This window comes from Drosophila kikkawai, chromosome 2L, assembly GCF_030179895.1.
Source record: "Drosophila kikkawai strain 14028-0561.14 chromosome 2L, DkikHiC1v2, whole genome shotgun sequence".
Classification (NCBI taxonomy): Eukaryota; Metazoa; Arthropoda; class Insecta; order Diptera; family Drosophilidae; genus Drosophila; species Drosophila kikkawai.
Genome location: NC_091728.1, coordinates 4,375,478 through 4,402,040, shown reverse-complemented (window position 1 = coordinate 4,402,040; position 26,563 = coordinate 4,375,478). Strand labels below are relative to the sequence as shown.

General features: G+C 43.6%; 7 protein-coding genes across 9 annotated transcripts; 5 read left to right on the top strand and 2 right to left on the bottom strand.

Annotated features, from left to right (window-relative positions):
* Positions 1-929: 929 nt before the first annotated feature.
* LOC108075814 (retinaldehyde-binding protein 1) lies at positions 930-2,265 on the top strand. Its single transcript, XM_017168388.3, has 4 exons — positions 930-1,242; positions 1,299-1,674; positions 1,783-1,957; positions 2,018-2,265. Exons 1-4 carry the CDS (start codon positions 1,164-1,166, stop codon positions 2,192-2,194), a joined length of 807 nt encoding a protein of 268 aa, XP_017023877.1. The 5' UTR covers positions 930-1,163; the 3' UTR covers positions 2,195-2,265.
* A 154-nt stretch (positions 2,266-2,419) lies between these two features.
* On the top strand, positions 2,420-5,046 carry Ku80. The gene is made up of 5 exons (XM_017168593.2): positions 2,420-2,551; positions 2,608-2,703; positions 2,758-2,981; positions 3,042-3,164; positions 3,223-5,046. The coding sequence occupies exons 1-5, from the start codon at positions 2,537-2,539 to the stop codon at positions 4,931-4,933; spliced, it is 2,169 nt and encodes a 722-aa protein (XP_017024082.1). The 5' UTR covers positions 2,420-2,536; the 3' UTR covers positions 4,934-5,046.
* Positions 5,047-5,263: 217 nt separating this feature from the next.
* Positions 5,264-7,266, top strand: wek (weckle). The gene is made up of 5 exons (XM_070285327.1): positions 5,264-5,515; positions 5,579-6,304; positions 6,361-6,707; positions 6,993-7,027; positions 7,082-7,266. Exons 1-5 carry the CDS (start codon positions 5,396-5,398, stop codon positions 7,087-7,089), a joined length of 1,236 nt encoding a protein of 411 aa, XP_070141428.1. The 5' UTR covers positions 5,264-5,395; the 3' UTR covers positions 7,090-7,266.
* Positions 7,267-7,469: 203 nt separating this feature from the next.
* LOC108075862 (leucine carboxyl methyltransferase 1) lies at positions 7,470-9,184 on the bottom strand. Of its 2 annotated transcripts, none has more exons than XM_017168456.3 (4): positions 8,786-9,184; positions 8,118-8,543; positions 7,736-8,052; positions 7,470-7,647 (listed from the first exon to the last, which is right to left on the bottom strand). In XM_017168456.3, the coding sequence occupies exons 1-4, from the start codon at positions 9,044-9,046 to the stop codon at positions 7,611-7,613; spliced, it is 1,041 nt and encodes a 346-aa protein (XP_017023945.1). In that variant the 5' UTR covers positions 9,047-9,184; the 3' UTR covers positions 7,470-7,610. The 2 variants fall into 2 exon arrangements, with proteins under 2 accessions (XP_017023945.1, XP_017023946.1); XM_017168457.3 differs by having other exon boundaries at positions 7,748-8,052; positions 8,786-9,182.
* A 1,965-nt stretch (positions 9,185-11,149) lies between these two features.
* Positions 11,150-19,774, top strand: Gli (carboxyl ester lipase-like protein Gli). The gene is made up of 8 exons (XM_017168452.3): positions 11,150-11,283; positions 14,992-15,167; positions 15,228-15,360; positions 15,785-16,213; positions 16,281-17,500; positions 17,562-17,873; positions 17,984-18,686; positions 18,776-19,774. The coding sequence occupies exons 2-7, from the start codon at positions 14,998-15,000 to the stop codon at positions 18,597-18,599; spliced, it is 2,880 nt and encodes a 959-aa protein (XP_017023941.1). The 5' UTR covers positions 11,150-11,283; positions 14,992-14,997; the 3' UTR covers positions 18,600-18,686; positions 18,776-19,774.
* A 466-nt stretch (positions 19,775-20,240) lies between these two features.
* On the bottom strand, positions 20,241-23,855 carry Mtr4 (exosome RNA helicase Mtr4). The gene is made up of 2 exons (XM_017168549.2): positions 22,644-23,855; positions 20,241-22,579 (listed from the first exon to the last, which is right to left on the bottom strand). The coding sequence occupies exons 1-2, from the start codon at positions 23,758-23,760 to the stop codon at positions 20,508-20,510; spliced, it is 3,189 nt and encodes a 1,062-aa protein (XP_017024038.1). The 5' UTR covers positions 23,761-23,855; the 3' UTR covers positions 20,241-20,507.
* Positions 23,856-24,185: 330 nt separating this feature from the next.
* On the top strand, positions 24,186-25,233 carry ND-B17 (NADH dehydrogenase (ubiquinone) B17 subunit). Of its 2 annotated transcripts, XM_017168368.3 has the most exons (4): positions 24,186-24,262; positions 24,316-24,594; positions 24,700-24,801; positions 24,979-25,233. In XM_017168368.3, exons 2-4 carry the CDS (start codon positions 24,340-24,342, stop codon positions 25,117-25,119), a joined length of 498 nt encoding a protein of 165 aa, XP_017023857.1. In that variant the 5' UTR covers positions 24,186-24,262; positions 24,316-24,339; the 3' UTR covers positions 25,120-25,233. The 2 variants fall into 2 exon arrangements, with proteins under 2 accessions (XP_017023857.1, XP_017023856.1); XM_017168367.3 differs by lacking the exon at positions 24,186-24,262 and having other exon boundaries at positions 24,269-24,594.
* Positions 25,234-26,563: the final 1,330 nt, after the last annotated feature.

Sequence of the window (26,563 nt, the reverse complement as noted above, 5' to 3'; positions counted from 1 at the left end):
CAAGGGGCATTATTAAGTCACGTAGCAGCGTGTGTAGCTGACATTTTCTTCAATTATCGTACTTATAGTTTCCTTTCGCGTTTTGTTGACTACTTTCCGAGTCGACTTTTTCTTCTTGGCCTCCTGCTGCCCTTCTGTTTGCTTGCCGCCTTTCGGGTTAAATGAATTGTGGTCGGGATACGTGGTAAGGTCAACTTGATGGCTCTGCTGAAGATGGTACTTTAAAGCGTTTCACCAACAGGACACTTGAAGAAAAAAACAGACATGGTTACGACCATGTTGGGGGTACTATAATTTTAGGGAAATATTTGTTTACATTTCTTCTTTTCAGGTTAAGAATGTGACCTACCCTAAGAGCACATTTTAAAGGTAAATAAGTACATCCAGTACAATCATCTCGGTACCTATCTCAGACCTCAATCGGAAGTCCAATATCTATTGATTATTGATCATCGATCATTTATATTTTGAAAGCATTTTAGATGAAACAAGTGTTATTGCAGTTGTTAAAGGATATTGATGATAGATTTCAATTCTGGGTATATTATTAAAGCTTAAATAAATTAACATATATTTTTGTTTCATACATTTTATAAGTAATAACTTTTTCAACAGTAAAACCTAAAATAAATGGGTCTTAAAATATTTCTACGACTACTAAACTAGTCTTACTATATCAATGTAAGTAATTGAATTAACGATGATGATTTAATAACTAACGAAAGAAATTTCTACATAATAATGTGGGTAGAATGATCTCTATATCTATCTATAATGTTTTTAAATATATGTATATACCTTTTATCTGCTGTTTCTATTTACATAACTCATTTTCAGACCCAAGTATGTAAGTTTTAATAAACAAATTTGAACAAACACACACTCAGACAGCCAAGTTCAAGTTGACAAGACGATTTCGATATATATAGTATTTGTATTTCTAAGTGATTGGCAACCATTCGAATTTTGGGCACGCGCCGGTTATAAAGCTAATAAACAGTCTGCACCAAAACAGACTTCATGGCTGCCTTAGTCAGTGAGTGACGGTCGCGCTGTGAGTGCGGATCGTGTAAGCGGGTTGGATTTGAAAAGTGAAACCTCGGCCGTTGCAAAGCTAATCAGACAGATTCTCGATAGACAGTTTGTAAAAATTCCAAAACAAAATGCTTTTCCTCACCACCCGGGTGGAGCACACGGCCGAGCAGATCTTCAAAATCAAACAACTCAGGCAGCTGGTGGAGAGTAAGCAATTGTGTGCCAGATCTCAGATCCCTACAACTCAGGATCAACTGTTTCAGAGTGCGACGAGCTACGAGTGGGCACGGAGGACACGCTGCTGACCAAGTTCCTGCACTATACGCACTGGGACACTATCAAGGCCTACCAGGCGATCCATGCCTACTACGAGTTCAAGAGACGTCACCCAACCTGGGTGGCTAGGCACCCCATCGAGCATTACCGCCAGCTCTTCTACGGCACCCACTGCCGCTATGTGATGCCACACGTGGATCGCAACGGACGAGTGCTGGTGGTCTTCAAGACAGTGGACGGATTTCAGGACTACCCAGACTACTTGCAAAGCCTTGTGGAGATTGACGATTTGATCTTCGAGTCGCTGCTGCTCCTGCCGCGCGTCCAGGAGAACGGTATAACGGTCATCTGTGACCTACAAGGGTGCGTCTATATGTAAAACATAGGGAACTCATTTACTCTAAGTTTTAGGGTATCTTGTTATATTACAGATATTTTTTATTTTTTAAATTACTTCCTCACACAAAACAGAACAACCAGGAATTTTCTGCGACAGTTTTCGCCATCCTTTATGAAGGTGGTGAATGAAAAAAACGGAGTCCTGCCCTTCAGTCAACGCATCGTTCACATCATACAGCGCGGCTTCCTCATGCACATCACCTCCACGCTCTTTATGCCCTTTATGAACAAGGAGTTCAAGGAAAGGGTAGGCAATTTGAACCAAAACTTGATAGAAATTAATATTTTTATTTATTTTTTTTTTAAGATATTCACCCACGACGGACGACATCTCAGCAAGCTGCGCGAAATGGTGGGCTACGACTGCCTGCCAGCGGAATACGGCGGTCCTGCGGAAAATGTTTTGGACACGAATTTAATCTTTAACCACTTGAGCCAAAATGCAAAGTACTTGGAAAAGCTGCAGGAGTATGAGAAGCTATAAAGTATTACAATTTACGGTAAAAATATATAAAACAGCTGGGAGAAATAAAAATGGAAAATATTAAAAAAAAATTAATTCGTTTTTTTTACAAAAATATAAATTTTTGGCGACACCCAGGATTTTATATATATTAAAAAGCAATTATTTTTTATTAATTGTAAAATCTATTCAAATTTAACGGTTAGAGTGTTGCCAGGCAATACTGTTGGCAGTTGGCAACGCGAGGTCAGCATGACCATTCGTGAATGGTATTTACCACTTTCCGTTCAAAGGTCATACTGTTGTGAAATTTCTGCGCCGGTCGCAATTCAAATCACAATATTTCCCCAAATAAACTAATTGATGGCTTCTAACAAGGTAAATATAGTACATATTTGTTTTCTTTAGAAAGCTTAAAATCTGTTGTTCCCTAGGAGTGCCTAATTATTGTGCTAGATGTGCGCAACTGTGCCGCCGAGGATGTAAAACTAAAATCTGTGAAATGTGCGTCGGAGATTATCAAGGAAAAGGTGTGTAAGCTCCATCTATAGCTTCCTTTACGGTGCTAATTTCTGTTATCCCAGATTGTGTGCGACAAGAAGGATCTAGTATCCTTTGTGCTGGTGGGCTGCGATAGCCGTGAGAAAGATTTGAAGGCGCCAAATGTGGTGCAATATGAGAAAATCCAACTGTGCACTTGGAATCTTCTCCTAGATTTTTTCAAGTTTGTAAACAAAACAGCGTGTGAGGAGGGACAGTGGCTGGATGGACTGAAAGTGGCCTTAAAGCTGCAAGAAGAGGCTTTGGTGTGAGTGAAACAATTCAGGACATGGTCAAGTCCACCTTATTGAAAAACCGTTCCATGCAGATTTAAGCCCGCCAGACGGAGGATCCTTTTGCTCTTCGATTTCAATTCCTTTCCGCAGGACTACGCGAAGTTCAACACAATCACCGACACACTGTTCAACGCCGATATTGAATTGATTGTGGGGTATGTAGCTCGATAGCCACCGCTGTATGTAGTCCTTCTATATATGTACGCCCCACAGCACCCACAACATATCGTACATAGACGGCGCCGAGAGCGGTCAGCCTCAGGCCATTTTCAATTTCTCGCGTAAGTGCAGCCCGGTGGAGCTGGAGAACCAGAAGTACGCTCTCAGCCTCGTGTCCCGCTGCAACGCCACACTGTGCAACTTCAAGGAGGCCCTGCGCACCGTCTTCAAGGTGACCAACAGGCGACCCTGGTCGTGGAATGCCAAGCTGCATATTGGCAGCAAGATCAGCATTAACCTGCAGGGCGTGATCGCCATGAAGAACCAGACGTCCGTAAAGCTAAAAAAGGTCTGGGGGGAGGACAACGAGGTGGTCTCCCGCGAGACACGGCATTTCATCAAGGGCACTGAGGTGACGCCGAAGCCGGAGGATTTGGTAACCGGTTACATGCTGGGCGGGACCCCGGTGCCCTATGACGACGCCCTACTGGAACCAAAAGAGCCCCATCCGCCGGGCCTGCACTTCTTCGGATTTATCAAGCGCGACGCTGTCCCGGATGAGTACTTTTGCGGAGATTCCTTGTACCTGTTGGTACACCAAAAGGGGAACACTGCCTCTGCCAACAAACTGGACGCTCTGGTACGCGCCTTGATTGCCTCGGATCGGGCTATTCTTTGCTGGAAAATCTACAGCTCCAAGTTTAATACTCCGCGGATGGTGGTGCTTCTGCCCCGTTTGGCGGACGACTCTAATCCGGCCACACTCAACATGCTGGAGGTGTCCTACACGGCCCAGCATCACTTTTGGGACTTCCCAGCTCTGCGAACCGCCAAATCGGAGAGCAGTGAGGAGCAGCTTCAGGCCATCGACCGGCTGATCGACAGCACGGATCTGGAGTGCTCACTGCGAGACACGCAGCAGCCGCGGTCATGGCCCCAGAACGATCTGCTGCCATTCGACGGGCTGCCCAGCATCTTTGAGCAAAACGTGATGGACATCCTGGAGTGGAAAGTGATCAAGAAGGAGGACGATCAATCGAGCAAGAAGGAGGACGATCAATCGAGCAAGAAGAAGGACGATCAATCGAGCAAGAAGAAGGACGATCAAGCTAAGAAGGATGCCGACATGTTCGCTCAGATGGTGAAGGACAAGAAATTTTCAGATGTATTTTGGCGAGTCCCTGAGCCGCTGGAGGAGAAGTCCAAGCAGGCGGCAGCTACCGTGAAGAAGCTCTTCCCCATGCGCTACAGTCGCGAATGGCTAGAGAAGCTTAAGGCCAAGGAGCAGGCTGAAAACGGAGAGGCCGTTAAACAGGAACCACCAGAGAAGGAGATCCCCATGCCCAGCGACGGTGTGGGTTTGTCTAATCCCGTTCAGGACTTTACCCGCATTCTGGCCAGCGTTCGCTCCATCACAAATGCCACCCAGAAGGATGCTCGCTTCCAGGCCCTTGCCGCCCAGGTGCGTGTTCTCGTTTTCACTCTACTGGAACGTAAGAAACTCAATAGCAAAGAGCTGGGCGAGCTTATTAGTCTGTACCGAGAGAGCTGCGTGGACTTCAATGCGTTCCTCGAGTACGAAAAGTTTGCAGACGAGCTTAAGGTCGCTGTGCGGGCAAAGAACCTCAAGGAGTTCTGGCAGATGGTCGTCATGGACAAGCAGTTGGGTCCGCTGGTGCTAGGCGAACCCACGCTGGACGATGAATTGGCTCTAAAAGCGTACTATGGCATCGACAATTGGAGAGAAGAGATGGAAGTTGAGTAAGATGTTGTGGAGACGGACTCCTAGTATCTTAAGAACAACATTTCTATTAATATAACATACATGAAATCATTCCTTGTTTTTAATTTAAAATAAAATTTGTTGAAAATGAAAAACTTTCATCTGTAATTAAAACTTTTAATTTAAAAGTGAAAACTTTTTTTGGTTTGTTTAATTTTTTTAGCAAAATCCCATTTTAATTTCTTCTAAAAACTTGTAAATATTTGGTTTATTAAAATTATTCTCGTAAAATTATATTAATTATTATTTTGCCACGCAAACACTTAAATGGTCCCATAGTGCACAGCTATTTTTAAGGTTTTAAGTTGCTGCTTGACTCTGGTCACACTGCCAGAACAGGGGCACTCTACTCATCAGCTGCATCTTTCGGCAACATTCGAATTATAAACAATTTTCGTGGAAACAAGAACTTTACCTTGAGTTTGGCTATTTGACACTCCAGTTATGGGCATTCCCAAGAACGAATGGCTCTACTGGTGCCGGCTGTGCGCCCGCGACGATGGCCGCATTAAGGTGCGGGACCAGGACATGGTTTCCATTATAAGCAAGTGTTTTGATGTGGAGGTAAGCCGCCTAATCCCTACTTAACGTTGCCGGTTATTGATACCTGATCCTGGCTTGACGCAGATGACCTTTGAGGAGCCAGAACTGGGCAGTATGCTGTGCGAGGAGTGCTTCTCGGTTATTAAACAGCTTGTCACCTTTTCGGACAGCGTCAACAAGGTACAGGCCATCTTTGAGCTGCTGCGCCACTCGGAGCCAGATGATAATGTGGATGTCGAAGCTCTGCGCCAAGAATACGGGCTATCGTCTACATCCAGCAAACCCGATCGGGATCAGGAATACCAAGATGACTTCAGCTCGGATGACGACGAGCGGATATCCCCGGACATAAAGATTGAGCTCAGCTGGACCGAACCAGAAGCGGAAGAAGAACAGTATGATGATATGGATGAGAAGGTCGTGCATTCGCCTCAACCTGTAAAACGGAAACGTGGCCGGCCAAAGGGTGTTGGAAACCCACGCCGAAAGGTGGCCAAGAGGAAAGATACAGCGACCTTGGAACAATCTGATTTGGAAGCCACAGCAATGCCATCTTCACCAACAGGCGGCCCCTATATTAGCAACAGATATGCCTGCGAGCAGTGCAACGAATCCTTCATTTCCAACGTGGCCCTGCGAACGCACAAGCACGAGATGCACGGCGCTCCCAAGCGATTCGTTTGCGACTGCTGTGGCAAAGGACTGAAGACCTCCACCTTGCTGGCGGAACACAAGCTGGTGCACACGGATGCCAAGCCCTGCAAATGTACGGTATGCGATGCTGCATTCAAGAACAAGGCCAGACTTCGGGTAGGTCTCCTCCCAGACAAGTTATTCCTTCAATATCAAATGAATTTTCTCTCTAGGTGCACCTTGAGACGCATGGAGAGCCCAGATTTAAATGCAAAATTTGCGGTAAGATGCTGCAGACCCGTGCCATTCTCAACAAACACAAGTACGTGCATATGGATGAGCGAAGGTTCACGTGCGAAATTTGCGGTTCGGGCTGCAAGAATTCCACAGCCCTGAAGCTACATCTGCTCAGCCACACGGGTCTACGGCCGTATGTCTGCAAATACTGCGGCAAGGGATTCACTAACAACCTCAACTGTCGCTCACATAAGTTGAAAAAGCATCCAGACGAGGCGTATATGGAGGATGAAAGCGAATCATCGCGCGTACCTGTGCCTACGCTGGAGGAACTGCGGGCCATGTAAGTCAAAGTTTTTACACATAAGCGGGGGTATCCGAAAAATGTCTGCTAAAGATATTCAAAACGGACAAAGATTTGGACTTTTCGCATTAGTTTTGCTAGTTTCGCGAGGAATATCGCGAATTCTCAGCATTTTAACTGTTAATGATGTCGTAAAAGGTCCGCAATTGAAAGCTTTTCGGGTTGAAATCGGGTGACAGACATTTTTTCGAACTGTATAGATATTCTATTATTAAAATCTATATATTTTGATATTTAAAAATTTAATATTTCCTTAACTTTCAGAACTCGTGAAATGGCAAAATCCAGCAAAGAGGAAGGTTAGTAGGCTCCATGTACCCTAATTCTAAACTTTTATTTTATATTTCTGAAAGGTCTATAATTTCTACAATTAAAACAAACAAAAAAGAAACAACATTTGATCTCTACTTTCCTTTAATAGCATCCGAATTCTTAGTTAAGATCATGTTTTATAGACAAACTTAAAGTACTTATCTGTAACTCCCTTTACAACACACTTGTCCATGATTAATAAACAAGTTGTCTTCGAGTTTTCCAATTACGTTTTGTTTTAATTAATTTCAAAATACATTTACATTTTTTTCAATGCACACAAAAATGGGGAATGAACGTACGATTGATTGTAAAAATAGCAAATGTAAGAACTGGATGAAAACCACGCAATTAGGATATAAATAATTTAACAAGAGAAAAGGCTTAAGGAGAAATAAAAAACAGTTTACAAGTAAATCAATGAATGAGTGAGTCTGTGTGTAGGTTAATTATTTAAATATGTTTTCATAATCCTTTTTTTTCAAGTTTTTGTTAAGTTTAACACGTTGAGAAGCAAAAAACTTTTGGCATAACCTTCCTCCAGACAGTACAGGATCCACTGGTTCCCTCTTAATCAATGTTCAACGAGGACATCAGCTCCTCCACACTGCGTTAGAAATAAAGGAAAAAGAAAGAATATTGTTTAATATCGAGGAAAATCCTTTGCCACCCGCAAGTCAGACACGAATTTTTACACTGGCACGCACGTGATATCTATATCCTGGAAGGCCACGCCCAGCCAGGCCACCACCAGGCAGTAGTGCTGGAAGAGCTGCAGCAGCAGCTCACCCTCGTCGAGCATCTCCAGTCGCTCGATGCGCTGTCGCTCGGCCGCCGAGATACTTTCGTACACCTGCACCATGTCCCAGGCCCGGGCACCGCTCCAGCCGCTGTCCTTGAAGCGGTTTCGCTGCGTGTCCAGCGACAGGCAGGACTCCACGCCGGCCAGACTGCATCCGCGTCCACGCAGATTGTTGAGCATCACCTCGCCGAAACGATCGTTCATGTTTACCTAAGGAAATGAGGGATATTTTTGGTCGAAACTTGGCTCTCTCCTGGAACACCTGTACATCCTACCTGCTCATAGTTGACAAAGACGGCGGCCTGGAACTTTTGCGCTATCCATTTGAGCAGATTCCGACAGTTTTGCGCCTCAATATAGACGAGCACGCACTCGGCGAGGAAAATGGTGGGCAGGGAGAAGTCCACTTCGGCCTGCTGTAGCTTATTGTCCACCTCGTCGAGGTTACGCAGGTCGACGCCCATCAGGTGATAGCTGGGCCCATGCAGATCCGTGGGGCTCAGCCGCACCTCGCCGTCCTCGTCGTGGATCTTGGCCAGCAGGGCCTTGTTGCGTTTGATTGTGTAGCATTTGCGGGCAGTGACCGTGGGGAAGTCCAGCTCGATGAAGTTCTTCACCTGGTGGGCGGTGTCCCTCAGACGGAAGTAGAGCGTGTCGAAGCCGCAGCCCAAATTGATGATCTGGCAGTTGCCAGACGTTTTCTGCAAAAACACACAGAAAAGATGGACATGGATTAGGGTAATAGCAGAAAGGCCATCCACACCACCACGGACATGCGCATGCCAGTGGCCTTGGGGTGCGGTGCAACAGGACGCGATGGCTTTCGTGGTCGCGGTCTCCGCCTTGGCACTTGACCTAGGCACGTGCCAGACAGCTGGGCGCCCGTCCACCCCCCTGCCACTCTCGAATGACCGTTGCAGCGGCGCAGCCTGCCCAAACTGACCTTCAGGAACTTCTCGACGCACATCTCCACGCCCTTGACGCGGGCAAAGTAGCCGCGATTAATCTCCGGCGCCTTCCGCTCCTGGTTGCGGACAAAGTACCCAATGTAGTCGTCCTTCCAGTAGCCCAGGCGCACCGCACAGCGCTTGCAGTCACTGGCATCGTCGTTGGTGGCTATTACCGCCTCGTCGCAGGGATGGAACTTGTGCGTCGAGTGGTTGCCGGCACCTGACGCAATCCCGCCCGTCGATGGCGGCTCCATGGCTCGGCTGCAGATGTTCGATGAAATATTCCGTCGAGACTTGATCCGCAGTCAGTCCTGCGAGTCCTTCCAAAATTTGTGTTTTTCTCTGGTTTTTTCTCGGAATAGTAAACAGCTGCAGGAGTCGATTACGATTATTGCTATCGATGCCAGTGCTTTCGATTACCCACTGTCCGATAGGTCAATGTTGGACGTTTGGTGGCGCAACATTTTTAAAAAAGCATTTGAAAAACATTCAAAAGTTAATCAGTTATAATTATTTTAAAAAATTGCGGAAATTGGACTTAAGATTAAAATTTAAGTCAAGGAAATGGTTCATTAAATTCTTATAATATTTATTAATATAGTTTTCTTTTTGAAATAGAAAAACTTTTTTTGAGTCACATGAAAATTACTACTTATGTACCATAATTATTAACAAAGATACATTACTTTCTTTTTTTATTATTATTTTATAATTTAAAATATTAATATATATTTGTAGATCAGTGTCTTTTTAAATGATAAATATATTAATAAATATTTTAAATTAAAAAATTTATATTTAAGTTTAAACTGGTAAACTTAAGGAGTAACTCAACGCCCAATCAAAGATTGATATTTTTCTCAAAGCATTATTTTACGATCGCCCAAATCCACCCCTTCTTGATAGTTAATTTCAGTTTTCCTTTAGCCTAATTGACTTAAGCACTTCATTAATCAAGAAAGGGTCAACATTGTAAGCAAAGCGTGTCCACGTCCAAGTGCTTTAATTGCTTCCCGCATCTCTGACATCGGAAGCTTCGTCGTCGTCGTCGTTCGTCTTTGCTCATAATTAAAATTAGCAGCTACGCCCAACTACGAACGGGACCGCTCAATAAGTCGGGGTCAAAATGTGAACTGATCTCCAATTGCGCCTGAGCTCGGTGAATCACGACCCTTCTTCTTGCCGGCGAGGAATATGTATACTTCTAATAGAAATTTATTGGAAATTATGCAAAGCACATTTGGGGTTTTGTCATGCAAAAAGAAAACCCATTAGTCGTAAGAACGGAAGCTGCTTAGAGGTTTTAAATTATGTCGGAAAGGAGATTAGTTTAATTTTAAGAGAGTGAACTTGGGATATCCTTAAACTTGATAATAATAATAAAAATTACCATAAAGTTTTACCAATACAAAATGCTCAAATATTCATGTTTTTAAAATTTGTTATTTTTAATATTTTTAAATTTTATTTAATGCGAAATGCAAAGGTTCTCGTTCACTGTATCCAGTGTTTAATTGGTCGAACCACTTAACTTTTCGGTATCGACATAGTAATGGAATTAATAATCCCAATATGGACTTTACCTTGAGTTTAAATTGCTAAAATTGGATTAATAAAATTGTTAAATGAAGAAATAAACATGTACCAGATGAATCTACTGATGGTATGAAATAAACATCAATAAAACAATGAGTAAACTGTGTTTTTTTCACATTTCAAAAAACAAGCTTGTCGGTTTTTTGTTTAAAATTGAAAATGAAAATTATAGAAACTTGGGAAAGTTAATACCAGATTAAATAATACAAATAATTAACTTATTTTTCTGATTTTCTGATTAATTATATATCTAACAAACTTGTCTTATTCTTAATTTTATCATTAATTTTACAGACATTACTAGTTTAGAATGCTTTAAATAAATACAGTTTAAATTGCCGAAATAAATAATATAATTTCCTATTAAGTAACTTAAAAAGTCTCATTAATACAGGGTAAATTCCTAATTAATTACCTTAAAATGTCTCATTATTTTTAGTAATCCGATTCCAATATCTAAAAAACGTTAACTTTATGTTATCGTAAATTTTACAGAAATTACTAGTTAAAGTAAATTTTCCTTTTAAATATTTTTTAAATTAATAAATTGTTACATTAAATTAATTTGTGGTGTTTAAAATATTAATATAAAATATTTATATTAATATTTTTTTCGAAAGGGGTTGAAGGTAGCTGCGCAAAGGCACTCCTACTATTTTGAGCACCACTGTACGTAGATAGAGTGGACGTGCCCACAGCCCGGCATCTGTTGGCCCGCTATATGGTATGTGCCTCGCTTGGAATCGAGTTTGGTTTGTGGCCTCAGTTCAGCGGTAGCGTTCGAGAGAGTCGGATTGTTTTTTACGAGCGTTCCGAGCTGCGCGCGCTCCATACAGCGACAAGTACAGGTGTATCTGTGTGAGAGAGCGTTGGTAACAGCCAGCCACCTGAGTGTGTGAGTGTTAACAAAGCGGCGGGCGAGTTCTGTGTGTGCGTGAGCCGTCGTTTTGACGTTATTACGCTACCTGGTCTACCTGGGCCTGTGACTCAAAAACGGTCATTTCAGCTGCGTTACGTTTTTTCTCGCTTGTTGTATGTTGTTGTTTTTTTTTTGTTCCCATATTTTGCTACCTTTTTCGGGGCGTTGGCTAAGAAAGTTATTTTGTGAGTGAAACATTGAAAACATAATGGTAATGGTTGGAAAATCGCGATTAGATAGTGAAATGAAGGCTAGAAGCCGCAACAAGTTGCCACGGCAACGTCATCAATTGGAGCATAACTGTAAAAAGTAGTGAGATTAAAGTACAGAGAAAAATATATTCAGTATTCAGATGGTTTAAATAAATGATCTAAACTGAAAACCAAGTGACTTTCCTTAATAAGTGTCTAAAAACCTATTGATATTTTTCCAAAATAGAATAAAACAATCCTTAAACAATATGATAAAGATATCTCATCTAAAAAAAAATACTACCCCAAATATCTTACCGTGTAGCCAGCAGCAAAAACAGCAACACCTGTGCAGTGGGCCAACACACAGATACAAAAACGCACACTACATAGAAGCATTCATACCTGCGCTTCACTTTCAGCGTTATCGTTGCGTTTTATTGTTTGCTTCGGTGATTGCGAAAAATAAAGAAAATAATCTAAAAACTTGTACTACGAATCCATGAATCACCCAGCTACAAACATAACGAAAACAAACGAAATTTCGACACGAAATTCGATATGAAAGTTCCCAGCCTCGAGTCTCCTCGAGTTTGGAAACTAAGCTTGGCGCATTTTTTGTGCAGGCGTTTGCACTTCCGTAAATTAATAAGAACCCCTTTTGGAGGGTTCAGCAATCGAGGAGTAACTTGAGGCGTCCGCAAGCAGGTTAATGCACCGCACTCACACAGCGGCGACAGGGGTCTCGTATCTGTGTGAGTCCTTGTGCCAGTTAGCATACAGTCGCAGTCAAGATGATAGCATCAAAGAAGACTCAATGCAAATATCTCGGCATTTAAATCATTAACCTAATAAAAAAAAATATAATATACATAATGTACTTTGGATTTTAAAACTATTGGGTTGCCATCAGTTGAATAAATTATAGTTCAGCAAATAAAATGAAATTTATATAATTATCTTAAACTTATATTACCCTGATTTACTCTTCAGTACAGACTGTACGATTTTTTAATATTAAAAAAAAAAAGATTTAAAATAAATAAACTTTGTAAATGCACTTCTTACAGCGGAACCTTTAAATTGAGAACACTTTTCGAAGCTTTGTTAAATGTTTTTTTTTTTTTTAAACTCTTCAGTTATTAATTCACAATATTTTTTTAGAGATATTAGAATAAAACCAATTGCTATTAATTTAAGAAATACAATTATATGGTATCATATTTTAATGACCCTCATTGTATATGTGCATGTTTTGTAACCGGGGTAACGACATGAAAGTTGCATCGATACTGCATTGAAATTGAAATGCCAATAGTGAAATTCAAATTTTAACCGTCTTTGAAAATACCAGGTGTCTCTGTTCTCTCACTTTTTCTTTTGTTGCATTTTCACACGTGCCAAAATGTTAGAGCTTCCGGAAATACCTGACAGTGACAGTCCTATTATTACTTATTATTACTTCTATGTATGTACAACAGTAGTACAAAACTTACATTTTTTTCTGTATTATTTGTTTATAAACTTTATAGCCAAGTCCTACTGCCCGTTTGAGACAACAGATGGCAAAGACTATGAAACCTAAAAGTACCAAATTTATTTACAAAGCCTTAGTTCTGAATTCAGTTAAAGTTAAACAAAATTAAATACAATTGTAGAGACATACTCAGTAAATTTGAATACAATATTATCTTATCTGACTAAAGTTAAGTGATGTTAAACAAAAAAATTGCAACATTCCACCTATTTCCCGCTTGCACTAGTAGAGGCCTCATGTGGTCAGTAGTCTCTTAAACCTGGTTTCAAGCTGTGGCGGTTCAAAATGCCATTTTTTTATACCCTTGCAGGGTATTATAATTTCAGTCAGAAGTTTGCAACGCAGTGAAGGAGACGTTTCCGACCCTATAAAGTATATATATTCTTGATCAGCATCAACAGCCGAGTCGATCTAGCCATGTCCGTCTGTCCGTCTGTCCGTCTGTCCGTCTGTCTGTCTGTCTGTCTGTCCGTCTGTCTGTTTCTACGCAAACTAGTCCCTCAGTTTTAAAGCTTTCTGAATGAAACTTTGCATATAGTCTTCTATATGCTCTCACTGCTATATATGTCGGAACGGGCCGGATCGGACGACTATATCATATAGATATGGCCATGTTATATTGTTTCAGAATTTTGGTAAAAATTTTATGAAAATCGGACGACTATATGATATAGCTGCCATAGGAACGGTCGAGAAATAAATAGGAAAAAAATTATAGTTTCGTTGTTTTTCAATGTATGTTTATCTACTCTGAGATATAAGCTTTTTTTATTATTCTAGAATTATGGTATAAATTTCATAAAAATCGAACAACTATATCATATAGCTACCATATAAACCGATCGGTAGATGTAGAGAAAATGTAAAACTGGGATTGTAAAACTGTAACTGTCAAACTGTAAACATAATAAGTATAGGTAAAATGTAAGGAAACTCTGTTTTGTGAGTGTTTTCAGCATTTAAATCTATAATATAAACATCGAAACCAATCTGCAAGGGTATACAAACTTCGGCGTGCCGAAGTTAGCTTCCTTTCTTGTTACTAGTTATTATTTATTTCTACGTTATTTTCAGAATTTTGGTTTTTTTATTAATATCTCAAAAAAGTGTGGGAATGATAGGGAGTAAGTACCTTATTCGTACTCTCAAATTCTTATTGCTCAAATCTACAAAATATAAAAAAATCAACAAAATATAATATAAACAGTAAGACCCATAGCCTAAAACTTGACATCTGGAAAATGGACAAACAAAAATTATATAGTGAATTTCAATCAGTGCTCGGACATTAACCAGAAACCCTTGAACTTGTTGAAACTTCTACATCCCCCTTTTTTTTTGATACCCTAGTTTTCCCTTCGCGTTTGTTCCAATTTACACCGATGACCTTTCGCCTTCATTGCTGCAATTAACCCATTGACGCCGATACCCAGCGCCCCAGACAATGCACACTCACACGTAATCGCTCCATTCGAGCAACTCCCGATCACATTGCCACCAAATTGGAGTCGCACTTTGTGCTGTAACTTATTTTTAGCGCATTTTTTTTGAGCCAACACATTCAAACGGGTTTGACTCGGTCTCTCGGCTTTTTCTAATGCCGGAGAGTCAAGAAAATTCAGCGAAACAACGTAATGAAAAACCAGTTTGATCACTCTTACTCGTACTCAGAGCCGAGATCTGTTTTTATTCTGTTTGTTTATACATTTATGGAGTTGAATGTTTGTTTGGAGAACCATAGCTGAGATCTGAAACATTTCTGAAACTGTAAAGCATATTTGAGAATTTATTTAATTTAAAACCCAGAGGGACTTATGGAACAGATTAGTCAGCAATTTCTTATAAATTTTTCAAATCGAATAGCAAATATACTTTGAGGAATGACAAGATTATATTTAAAATATATTTTTCTAATTTCTTGTATTAATTCGAAATTAATTTGAATATTTTCTTTAGATCGCCATGATGCACATATTAAAATATCGCGACAAGTTTAGTTGGCTTCTGGCTTTTCCCCTCTTAATCTGCGCCTGTCTTGGCCAATTTGCCGAGGCTCAGACAAGGGATCCCAGATTTTATTCACGTCCCGGTGTTGACTATCATTGGCCCAATCCAGGTGATCCAGACTACAGGTGAGTCAGGGCAAACATCGCGTCTTATCAATTTTGATTACTCAAGTCACTTCCTTTCAGAACTTACACGTTCAACGATCGCCGATATGGCCATTATCAGCCCAATGGCTTTGGTGCCAACTATCCAGGAAGAAATCCACCCGGACAATATCCGCAGGGTATGCCGAACGAGGATCGTTTTCGATTTGATCCGGTAAGAGGAAATTATAAGTTTCTAACAAAACAGAAAATCATTTCCTGTATCAGGTTGATTTTATTTGTCTAAAGTCATTTGCTTTAAATGGCTTTGATCTGTTCACCTAAGCCCCAACTTGCGCTTAATTAATTAAATTCTTTGACACAAAAATCGGTCATCTATGGTTAAGAACTGGACCGGGGGCGATCTATATACAAACAATGACCAGTCATTGAGCGATGGGAAGTTCGCCCCGATCATCAGATCGCTCCAATATCAAAGCAATAATCTTAATTGAGTTTTCATGCCGTCGCAAGTGGAGCCAAAGGCGACTTAATCAATTACACATGTTTCCCATTCGCCGATCGGCTCACTGTCCCCAGTTTTTCATCCATGGAATGGTGCTAATGATGGTCTCGTCTCCGCTTTCCCTTTTCCGCAGAACGATCCCAATGCACGGACCCAGTTCCCGGGAGTCTTGGCCGGTTGGCGTGAGGACCTGCAGGGTAAGCAGCGTCGTGACTCGTTGACCCTGGAGAGGGACGTGTTTGTGACCACCAACTATGGTCAGGTGCAGGGCTTCAAGGTGTACATGTATGACAATCCTGATCCCAAGTCCTTTTACCGTCCCTACCATTCCACGGTGGACCGTGTGATGGGCGAATGCTCCGCCTTCCTGGGCATACCCTATGCCCTGCCGCCCACCTTTGAGGGTCGTTTCAAGCCGCCCCGCATTCATCGTGGTTGGCAGCTGCTCCAGGCGGTGGATTTCGGACCCGCTTGTCCGCAACCCGTGCGATATACGGGAGCCACCAAGGGTGTGATGGACATGGACGAGGATTGCCTCTACTTGAATGTGTATTCGCCCAAGGTGAGTTGGATTTTGTTAATAAGATCCAAGATTATGTTGGAATTTATTATCTTTCTTTTCTTTGAAGACTGGAGCTGGAGTGGCCCAAAAGTATCCAGTTATGGTGTACATTCATGGCGGAGAGTTCATCCGCGGAGCTTCCAACCTGTTCCAGGGTCACGTGTTGGCCTCCTTCTACGACGTTGTGGTGGTCACGCTGAACTACCGCCTGGGTGCCCTGGGATTCCTCTCCACGGGTGATGAGAACTCGCCCGGTAACTACGGCATCCTGGACCAGGCTATGGCCCTGCGTTGGGTCCACGACAACATTGAGTTCTTTAATGGAGACCGGGATTCCATCACGCTCTTTGGCCCTGGCGCGGGTGGAGCCTCCGCCGGTCTGCTGATGGTGGCGCCAAGGACGCGAAATATCGTGAAGCGAGTGATTGCCCAGTCGGGATCAGCGCTGGCGGACTGGGCCCTGATCCAGGACAAGTACAGGGCTATGAATACGAGCCGAGTCCTTGGCCAGCTGCTCGGCTGCTCCATAGAGTCGTCGTGGAAGCTGGTGAACTGCCTACGAACTGGCCGTAGCTTCTACGAGCTGGGTAACGCCGAGTTTGCCCCCCAGGTGGGCAGTTTTCCATGGGGACCCGTGCTGGACCACAACTTCACGCTGCCCGGCGACGACTGGTATGAGGGCTGGCGGGAGCGGGATTGGCGGTTCCTCACCCAAACGCCCGAAACCCTGATCCGCTCCGGCAAGTTCAATCGGAACATTCAGTACATGACGGGCGTGACCACACAGGAGGCGGCCTTTTTTGTGGCCCAAAACGAGTCGCTGAGCCCGTACTACGAGCTGGATGGACGCTTCTTCGACCAGAAGATACGTGAGCACGTCTTCCGCTACAACTACACGCTGAACCCGAACGGTGTGTACGAGGCCATCAAGTATATGTATACGTTTTGGCCGGATCCCAATAATAACACCATCATCCGGGATCAGTACGTGAACATGCTGAGCGACCTGTACTACCGTGCACCGGTGGACCAAATGGTCAAGCTGATGCTGGAGCAGAAGGTACCGGTGTACATGTACGTCTTGAACACCACAGTCGAGGCCCTGAACCTGCCTCAGTGGCGCAAGTATCCGCACGACATCGAACGATACTTCCTCACCGGTGCTCCCTTCTTGGACACCGAGTTCTTCCCCAAAAAGGAGCACTTGCAGCGCAACATGTGGACGGACAACGATCGCAACATGAGCCACTTCTTTATGCAGACCTATTCGAACTTTGCCAGATACGGGTGAGTCCTGGAGAGATTCCTCTTGGTATTATTTACTTAATTGGACAAACCCCCTTTCCAGCAATCCGACGCCCCAACAGGTGCTGGGCATGCACTTTCAGCGAGCCTATCAGGGCGAGATTCGCTACCTAAACATCAACACCACTTTCAATTCCTCCATCCTGCTCAACTACCGGCAGACGGAGTGTGCCTTCTGGACCCAGTACCTGCCCACGGTGATTGGTGTCCTGGTGCCCACATATCCACCCACCACGGAGTACTGGTGGGAGCCCAAGGAGCCGCTGCAGATCGCCTTCTGGAGCATGTCGGTGACCTGTTTCTTCCTCATCGTGCTGGTGGTCATCTGTTGCATCATGTGGCGCAATGCCAAGCGGTGAGTTGGGAAAAAAGGGAATAGAAGAGCCATTATCCCTGAAGATAAACCTAAATATCTACACCTAAATTTTAGTTATATGAATTAATTTATAAATTATAATTCCATAGACAATCTGATCGCTTCTACGACGAGGATGTCTTCATAAACGGCGAGGGCATTGAGCCAGAACCGGAAGCTAGGGGCGTGGACAATGCCCATATGGTGACCAACCACCATGCCCTGCGCTCCAGGGACAACATCTACGAGTACCGCGACTCGCCATCCTCCAAGACCCTGGCCAGCAAGGCTCACACGGACACCACCTCGCTGCGCTCACCCAGTTCGCTGGCCATGACCCAAAAGTCCAGCAGCCAGGCTTCCCTCAAGTCGGGCATCTCGCTGAAGGAGACCAACGGCAGCCTGGTTAAGTCCCATGAGCGAGCAGCGACGCCGCGATCCCAGCCAATTGGAAATGGCAACGGCTCAGCGGCCAAGGCTGCGGGACCAGTGGAGGAGAAGCGTCTGTTGCAGCCGCTCTCCAGCACCCCGGTACCCCAGCTCCAGGCAGAGCCAGCGAAACGGGTCCCAGCCGCGGCCAGTGTCTCCGGCAGCAGTCGAAGCACCACGCCAGTGCCCTCCGCCCGGAGCACCACTCACACCACGACGGCTACGTTGAGCTCGCAGCCGGCGGCGCAGCCAAGACGCACTCAGCTGGTGGAGGGTGTGCCGCAGACATCCGTCTAAGTAACAGCTCTCTAAGCGCGGGATGCGCTTAGGGAGTAAGCCGAATCGTCCAATCACACAGCCTGGAACCAGGAAGTAACAAAGCAGGTAGGTTCACTTTTTGTATAACTTGTTAATCAATAAAACGAAAGTTTCATTGAAAACCTTATTAAATATTTTACTTATTTATTTTACAGATCTTTCTGGGAAACCAATTAAACTAATTTTTTGCATTAAATATATTTTAAGTTTATGTTTTAAGATGTTTTTAAACAGATCTTTAAGATCTCAGTTTTGAGTTGTAATTTTTAGAAACCAATTTTCTTAAGTTTCTTAAGTTCTCTTTAAGTTTGTTCTTAAGTTCGATAACCCAACGAATACAAATCCATATCAATGACATTCCATAGCCTTAGAATTGGCCTTTAAGTGTACATATAAAATAACTATTAATAAATATATGTATATTAAAAGTGTTTAGGTCATATAAAAAAGCTCTTTTTAAGGAGATTAGCTAGAAAAAGGTTATATTGAAGATATATATTGCAATCTTCTGTAACTAAAAGCTATAATATTAAGACGATACATAGAATACAAATTCATAAATTTTGTATATTTATATCTATCAGAAGCAATTTTCCCTGCTCTCTGTTGTATCGAATGAAATCATCATTTAAAAAGAACAAAAAGTTTAAGTAAACTAACAACGACAGAAAATAAACAAAAATATATATAAATTATTTAAAACATACCTTATTTAACTTATCATAACTCCATAACTCATAGTTTATCATAGAATCTTAGATCTTAGCCACTCCCACACATCATCAAGAGCAATACCTAAAGTGCCTTCATTATTGTAAACGTCTTTTGATGGATCAAACCTAGTTCTAAACGGAAATGGTGCCACCATCCGCGTGTGCCTTTCATATACATCTACATATATTTAATTTTACTTTTAGATTTTGTATATGTTTTATGTGTCGCATATAAGCCAACAAAGACCATACAAATTCAGTGTGAACCGTCCAATAACTTTGTTTTCATTTACATCGTGTAAAAGTTAGTTTCTGTATATATCTCATATTTTTGCATGATCGAAAGCATATTGTATTAACATTTTATATGTTTTTATATGTAACTATAGTTAAGTTTTATGTGTTTTGTCCCGAAATAAAAGATAATATAATATAAATGTATCTGGGGAACCTGTCTTGTGATGTCTTTTAAGGGTGATGCAAACTCTTCTTTGCCTATTTTATTTTCTGTTTTCCTAACAGAGAATATTTATTTATCGATTATGTACCGATATTATAATATTTATCGGATAAATTTGATGAAATCGATATTTTAACATTTCGTACGCATTCAAAGTAAACAAAAAAAAAAAACAAATATTTCTGTAATCACTCGATGTATTGAGCCCGATATTTTTTCGATATATCATTTGGAATTTTAGTCTCGATATACTTTCCACTATTATTTATTATTATAGTTTTCTAGAGGTTATTTGATTACGGATTTAACCTTCACCAAGGAAAATGAAAATATTATACCACCCCGCTGTAAAAGTCCACTCGTTACTAAAGTTTGATGAAGGCAAAACGGTCTGTAATTCCGTTTACTTGTCTTCTGTGATTTCTGGCAAAAAAAAACGCACACAAATTAATTTGAAAAGGGTCCTTTTTGGTAACCCTGAGGGTTCTTATTTATTCTGAGTTTTCGGTTGTCAGATAAAAATAAAAAATAAACAAAGTATTTTCACTTTTTCAACAATCCATGGTGGGACTGTCACTTACACTAAAGTTTGTCCAACATTCTACTTTGCTTACGAGTGTATTTAAATGGTTCGCCGGTCTCTTCCTTCATGGTGACTCCGACAGATTGTGGGGGATAGGGATAAGTCCATATTAACATGATATCTCTAAGGTCCTACAGATACAACGACGCTGCGAATACTATATCGCGTTTGAGCAGACGTATGCCCTCCGAAAACTTATTTTCCAGGTCCGTGTTGCCGATGGTCTTGGAGGCCTGGCACATCTGCCGCAACAGCTCTTCCAGCCGGCGCATGCAGCGGATGATGGAACCCTCGAAGATGTCGGTCATCTTGCAGACGGCCAGGAAGCTGGAACCCTTGCACCACGCCAGCACCACGTCCATCAGGAAGGGCTTGAACTTGTCCACATATGTGTCGGCATCCAAATCAAGCTTACACTCCGTGGAGACCTTGGCAATGCGTCGGGCCAGATCCTGCATAGAGCGCAGTGGTCCCGATAACTCGGTGGCGCTCTTCGGCGACTCGGTGGATTTCTCGTCACAGACAAAGCAGGACAGCAGAGCCACCGCCTGGGGGGCAGTGAGTTCGTTGAACACCCCATTGAAGATCATCTCGGTCATAAGGAGTTCGTCCGCAGAGCTAAGTTCGCAGGCCACGCGGCCCTTGAACTCGATGACATCGCCGGGCTTACAGTAACCCATCCGGCGGAGCACGCGCTTGCGATGCTTCAGCTCCTCCATTTGCAACAAGCTCCTGGCAGCCTTCAGTTCGGCCTTCAGGTTGGCCAGCTCTGTCTGCAGCTTCACCTTGTCCTGGTAGCGACGATGAATGCGCTCCAGCTCCGGCGACTGGTGCAGCGGATGTTCCTCCAGCCGCTTTTCGAACTGGGCGATGGCGTCCACAATGTCCCGAAACTCGCGATCCTTGATGTTCATGTCATCAATCGGGTTGAGGACTGGCGGCCCCAAGGGAAACCGCTTCTTGGCCTCCTGGATGGTCTTAAGCACGGCCCGTCGATTGTCAGCACTGCGCAGGTCGTTGGGGAAGTACACGCGGATCGAGCTGATCTGAGTGATGAGCGTATTGGCCACCGGAACCACCTCCATGCAACCACGTTCGTTGGGACGGCATGGCTCCGTGTCGCCAGACTTGGCGGCCGCTTCGCTCACGTGCAGCAGGACGTCGATGGTGACGCTTGGATCGCTTTTCAAGGGGTTCTTGCGGCTTTGGTCCTGCTTCTTGAAGTTCAGAATGATGCCCCAATCGTATTCCTGTGAGCCGGCAGCCACCTTGACCAGCCGACCGGGCTGCAGGAAGGGCAGCAAGTACTGCGGCTTGGTGAGCCACTGTCGGAACTGTTTGCCGCGGAGATCCAGCTCGGAGCGAATGTGGTGATAGGAGGCGATATTGTGCTCGTCCTTGATGTTCAGCTTGTTCAGCTCGAGCGTCTTCTGCTCCACCTGGTCGTGCAGTCCGGGCAGGGCGGCCTGGTTCTGAAACTGGTAGAAACTCCGCTCCAGCATGTATTCCGGATTGATCTCCTCCACGCGCAGCAGGTTCAGCACCATGTTGTAGGTGAGGTGAAAGGCCGAGTTGATGGGATCGGCCTTGCCCTGCACAATGTCACGGCCCACGGCCGGCGAAACCTTCTCGTCGATCATCAGGATAACAATGCCCTTGTCATCCAGGCCACGACGACCGGCACGTCCCGCCATTTGGATGTACTCGCCGGAGCTGATCCAGCGGAAGTCCTTGCCATCGAACTTTCGGGGAGCTGTAAACAGCACCGTCCTGGCCGGCATGTTGAGGCCCATTGCAAAGGTTTCGGTGGCAAACAGGGCCTTGATCAGGCCCTCGCCGAACAGAATCTCAATGGTCTCCTTGAGGATGGGCAGCAGGCCGCCATGATGGATGCCTATACCACGGCGGAGCAGTGGCAGCACATTCTCCACCTGGGGCAGGCGGCGATCTTCCTCGGTGAGCACATCCATGGCGTTATTGAACACCTCATCCACCAGCTTTTTCTCATCCTGCGAATTAAAGTCCAGCTTGGCCATCTGCATCGCATAGATCTCGCAATCCTTTTTGCTGAACGAGAAAATAATGACCGGGGCAAAGTTGCGCTCCATGATCATCTTGACGATCTTGAAGATGTTCGTCTGTCCCGCATTCGTGCCCCTCATGCCGCCCTTGCGTCCCTTCTGATCGCCCTTGGCAGCCTCACCTGGCGGAGCAGGAATTTAAATTAAAGTAATGGCAATCAGAGAAATGTTAATTTCTCTACTCACCCGCAGTAGCCAGCACCGCCATGGCTGTGGTGAAGTTGTCCTCCTTGAACTGCCCCTTCTCGTCGACAATGAGATGGATGCCATCGCCACCGGCTGGGAACATGTAGTGCTGGAGCGGAGTGGGCCGGTAATCGGTGTAGACGACATGACACGGCTGCTTGTGCAAGTGACAAACCCACTCGGCGAACTGGCGGGCATTCGGAATGGTGGCCGAGAGGAAGACATAGCGCACATTGTCCGGCAGCAGAATGAGCGTCTCCTCCCAGACGACACCGCGCTCCTTGTCACGCATGTAGTGAATCTCATCGAAGATGACCCAACCCACTTCGCGCATGATCTCGCTGCCGCGGTAAAGCATGTTCCGCAGAATCTCAGTGGTCATGATCAGGCAAGAGGCTGATGGATTGATGGTAACGTCGCCGGTGACCAGGCCAACGTCCTCAAACTCCTCGGTGAACTCGCGGAACTTCTGGTTGGACAGAGCCTTGATGGGCGTGGTGTAGATCACGCGCTGCTTGGCGGCCAGCGACTTGGCAATGGCATACTCGGCCACCACGGTCTTGCCTGCCGACGTGTGGGCGGAGACCAGGACGCTCTGCCTGTTGTCAATGCACAGGATCGCCTGGTGCTGAAAGGGATCGAGCACAAAAGGGTATTCCTTGGCCGGCACACCGCTGAACGGCTGCAGGGGTATGTACTCCTGGTCGGGATGGACGGCCACCTCGTGGGTGCACGACTCTGGTGACTCCAGCAGGTGGGTCACAATGCGCGTGCGCAAGGCCTCTAGGTCCGCCGAGTCTTCCAACTCGAGCTTGGGCTCTGCTTCCTCATCCTCATCTTCCGCCTCTACCTCCTCCTTCGACTCTTCCTCCATTTCCTCCATTTCCTCCTGCTTTGAGCGCTTTGTGGGCTCTTCCTCGGTCTCCTCTTTGTCGTCGGCCTTCGCGTCTTTTGCCTCATGTTTTTCCTTTGCTTGGCGTTTGCTCGCCTTCTTCACTTCTTTGGTGTCGCCACTGTCCAGCGCTGGCTTCGCCTCCTTGCTGAACGCCGGTGGAGGAGGCTGCAGGCTCTCCGGGGCCACCTCGTCGAAGCAGTCAAACAGCTCGTCTATGTCCATGCCTTAATTCGCGCGAATTCTTTATTTTTAATAAAAACTATTTTCAACGCACGCCGCAAAACATGTGAACCACCGATAGCCGATAACGCGATAAGTTCTGTAGACGATATCGATTTCTGTGACAGTGCTGCCAATTTGACTGCTTTATGAAGGATCTGGCTATTTTATTTAACAACAAAAAATATTTTAAATTATGTACAGACGGGATTTAATATAAATAAATTTAATAAAATAACTAAGTTTCTAAAAAAACAACTTTTTAATGCAACAGAATTGCAGCCCTTAGCCTTGCAAACAGGTTGGTCAATGAAATCACTTTCTTTTATTAATTAAAATACTAAAATGCTCATTAAAAAATAGCAACAATTTTAAATATTTTTAATATATTTCTTCTCTCTAATATTAATTTTAGCAAAAAAAAACTAGCTAAAAACTGAGCATCTCTCTCCAACCAACCAACGGTCACACTACCAAAACAGCTGTTCTGTTTTTCCATTGCACGGTGCCTGGTAAAATTATACAATTTGTTGCCGTTTTTAACAACAGTTTCCGCAGAGTCCCAGAAACAATTAGCTGAAAATGGTGGCTGGTGGTGCCTCGGATACGGGCGGCGTGAAGCCGATGGCCATTGCGGGCCGCATGGTGCGCGAGCGGGAGCGCCTGATTGGCATGTCGCCCGACGAGCGCGCCTGGCGCAAGCAGTGGCTAAAGGACCAGGAGCTGCATCACGGGCCGCGCAAGGTGCCCGCCCTGGAGCTGGAGCTGAACAACCCCATTAAGCGTTTCTATCGCGCCCCGCTGGACAAGGTCTGCAACATATTGACGCCTGTCCTGGTGAGTTTACCCGCTGAGCCCGCTTATGTAATCAAGCCAAAAACGGGCTGAAATGCTTGATTGGAGGCGGATCCAAAGGAGTAACTGTTGGTTGCTGCATTTCAGGGCTTCCAGCGTGCGTACACGGTGCGCTTCTGGACCGGAAAGGCGCTCCTGGCTCTCACCGGAATCTACGCCGGTGCCTACTACTTCAAGTACAATCAGAATGTGAGTAAATGCAGCTTATTTTGGCTAGGGAGGTACTTTGGGAGACCAATTTAAGCCTAGAATGGCTATTAATGTTTTCTTATATCCCGGAGATCCTTCTATTAAGGGTCCATTCTGGTTAAGTTTCTCTAAAAAATCTTAAGTGATCGTTAAAATAAACATATTCTCTTCTCTTAGGATTGGACCCGCAAGGGTGGCTGGCGTGTGATTTCCTCCCGCAAGCAGTGCGTACCCGGAGATGAGGGATATCCCAAGGTCTCCGATCGTTCGGCTCCCTCTGATTACGCGGCCCGTGGATTCAAGCAGTCGCCCTTATAGGCAGCAAATCGTTATATACAGCTGGCTTAGTGATTTTTCTTAAGTTTGAAACACGTAAATTAATGATATCAAAACAAAAATCGCAATAAATATGGAAACGAAAACACAGAAGAAGACGAATGAGAAGTGATGAAGGAGAGTGGCGATTGGAGTTTTGTCATTACCGCGGCGTTGCTGTGAAAGAGGTTTTTCTGCTGCGTTTGGCGGTTATTCTTTTTTGTTGGCTTTTACTTTGCCGAAAAGCTGCCAAAGCACTTTCCGTGTGTGCTCAATTCGGTTGAATTGTTAATTATCGGTCACTTTCTTTTATTTGCATTTTCGAGCCCGCCAAGGCACCAACGGAGCTGCCGAAGCTCTCACAAAATGGTTATTACTATCAAAGGTGTGGTGTAAGTAAGAATAATAATATAAAAAATAAAATAAAATAATAATATATAAAATATAAAATAAATAAAAAAGTGCATGATCTGAAAATCTGTTAAAAGATACCAAAAACGAAATGTGAATTAAAATTAAATTATTTTGATATACCTCAAAATATGAGAAGTAATAACACATAAAAATAAAAGTATATAAATTAATAATACTAAAATTATGATAAAAACTAAGGAATATATTTATTCAGTAATCATTTAAAGTGAATAACAAAAAATAAACAAAACAAATACCATCAAAATATGTGTATGTGTTTTTCAAATAAAGTTATGGCATTTATTGAATAAACTTACTTGAATAAGTTGCAATTTTATAAAGGTCCTGCCATAATAACAACAAATCAATTAAATATAAAATAAAAGATTCGGTTAAAAATAATTATGACCATCATGATGATAGGCAATTCAAAAATTGTTTAATACAAAAAGTGAAAAATATGTTAAAAAAAAAAACAAATTAAAAGAATTCTTAAAATTTACATTTTCAAAACTTTTTAAAATAAATATGTATGTCGCAGTCTTAAAATCAGAAAAAACGTTAAAAAAAATATAATATATTCGGCGATCTTGCTTTTATTGCAAATTACAGAAAAAAGTGTTTTAAATATATGTGCAGTGAAGCTGAAAAATATAAAAATATAATTTAATAAGAATAATTTAACAATGTGCTGTAACCGCTTTCCAATTTAAACTGCGCGCCTCCTTTACTAGCCAAGTTTACCACCATGCACACGAGCGAGAGATCTGGCAACCCCAGCAAATTTTGATGATAGCATCGACATTTCTCCAGGTGATCTGGCACTTTTGGTCGCTGGGACCGAAAAGTCTGGCACTTTTGGTCGCTGGGACCGAAAAGTCTGGCAGCGCCGTCCAGCGTTGCCAGACTTTTCGGTCCCAGCGACCAAAAGTGCCAGACTTTTCGGTCCCAGCGACCAAAAGTGCCAGATCGTCGGTATAGACTTTTACATTCTACACGAGAATTCGACCCCAAGCATGTAAAACTTTGTTTT

What these genes read in the sequence shown, in the direction of transcription:
- wek (XM_070285327.1), top strand. Translation starts at nt 5,396, where the DNA reads ATGGGCATTCCCAAGAACGAATGGCTCTACTGGTGCCGGCTGTGCGCC. An exon ending in GCAAGTGTTTTGATGTGGAG is followed by an intron (nt 5,516 to 5,578) that starts GTAAGCCGCCTA and finishes GGCTTGACGCAG; the next exon opens with ATGACCTTTGAGGAGCCAGA. An exon ending in CTGGAGGAACTGCGGGCCAT is followed by an intron (nt 6,708 to 6,992) that starts GTAAGTCAAAGT and finishes CTTAACTTTCAG; the next exon opens with AACTCGTGAAATGGCAAAAT.
- LOC108075862 (XM_017168456.3), bottom strand. Translation starts at nt 9,046, where the DNA reads ATGGAGCCGCCATCGACGGGCGGGATTGCGTCAGGTGCCGGCAACCAC. An exon ending in GCGTCGAGAAGTTCCTGAAG is followed by an intron (nt 8,544 to 8,785) that starts GTCAGTTTGGGC and finishes GTGTTTTTGCAG; the next exon opens with AAAACGTCTGGCAACTGCCA. An exon ending in GATATCACGTGCGTGCCAGT is followed by an intron (nt 7,648 to 7,735) that starts GTAAAAATTCGT and finishes TTTCTAACGCAG; the next exon opens with TGTGGAGGAGCTGATGTCCT.
- Mtr4 (XM_017168549.2), bottom strand. Translation starts at nt 23,760, where the DNA reads ATGGACATAGACGAGCTGTTTGACTGCTTCGACGAGGTGGCCCCGGAG. An exon ending in GGCGGTGCTGGCTACTGCGG is followed by an intron (nt 22,580 to 22,643) that starts GTGAGTAGAGAA and finishes CTGCTCCGCCAG; the next exon opens with GTGAGGCTGCCAAGGGCGAT.
- LOC108075814 (XM_017168388.3), top strand. Translation starts at nt 1,164, where the DNA reads ATGCTTTTCCTCACCACCCGGGTGGAGCACACGGCCGAGCAGATCTTC. An exon ending in GTCATCTGTGACCTACAAGG is followed by an intron (nt 1,675 to 1,782) that starts GTGCGTCTATAT and finishes CACACAAAACAG; the next exon opens with AACAACCAGGAATTTTCTGC. An exon ending in ACAAGGAGTTCAAGGAAAGG is followed by an intron (nt 1,958 to 2,017) that starts GTAGGCAATTTG and finishes TTTTTTTTTAAG; the next exon opens with ATATTCACCCACGACGGACG.
- Ku80 (XM_017168593.2), top strand. An exon ending in CTGCAAGAAGAGGCTTTGGT is followed by an intron (nt 2,982 to 3,041) that starts GTGAGTGAAACA and finishes CGTTCCATGCAG; the next exon opens with ATTTAAGCCCGCCAGACGGA. An exon ending in GATATTGAATTGATTGTGGG is followed by an intron (nt 3,165 to 3,222) that starts GTATGTAGCTCG and finishes TACGCCCCACAG; the next exon opens with CACCCACAACATATCGTACA.
- ND-B17 (XM_017168368.3), top strand. Translation starts at nt 24,340, where the DNA reads ATGGTGGCTGGTGGTGCCTCGGATACGGGCGGCGTGAAGCCGATGGCC. An exon ending in ACATATTGACGCCTGTCCTG is followed by an intron (nt 24,595 to 24,699) that starts GTGAGTTTACCC and finishes GCTGCATTTCAG; the next exon opens with GGCTTCCAGCGTGCGTACAC. An exon ending in ACTTCAAGTACAATCAGAAT is followed by an intron (nt 24,802 to 24,978) that starts GTGAGTAAATGC and finishes CTCTTCTCTTAG; the next exon opens with GATTGGACCCGCAAGGGTGG.
- Gli (XM_017168452.3), top strand. Translation starts at nt 14,998, where the DNA reads ATGATGCACATATTAAAATATCGCGACAAGTTTAGTTGGCTTCTGGCT. An exon ending in CCAGGTGATCCAGACTACAG is followed by an intron (nt 15,168 to 15,227) that starts GTGAGTCAGGGC and finishes ACTTCCTTTCAG; the next exon opens with AACTTACACGTTCAACGATC. An exon ending in TGAATGTGTATTCGCCCAAG is followed by an intron (nt 16,214 to 16,280) that starts GTGAGTTGGATT and finishes TTTTCTTTGAAG; the next exon opens with ACTGGAGCTGGAGTGGCCCA.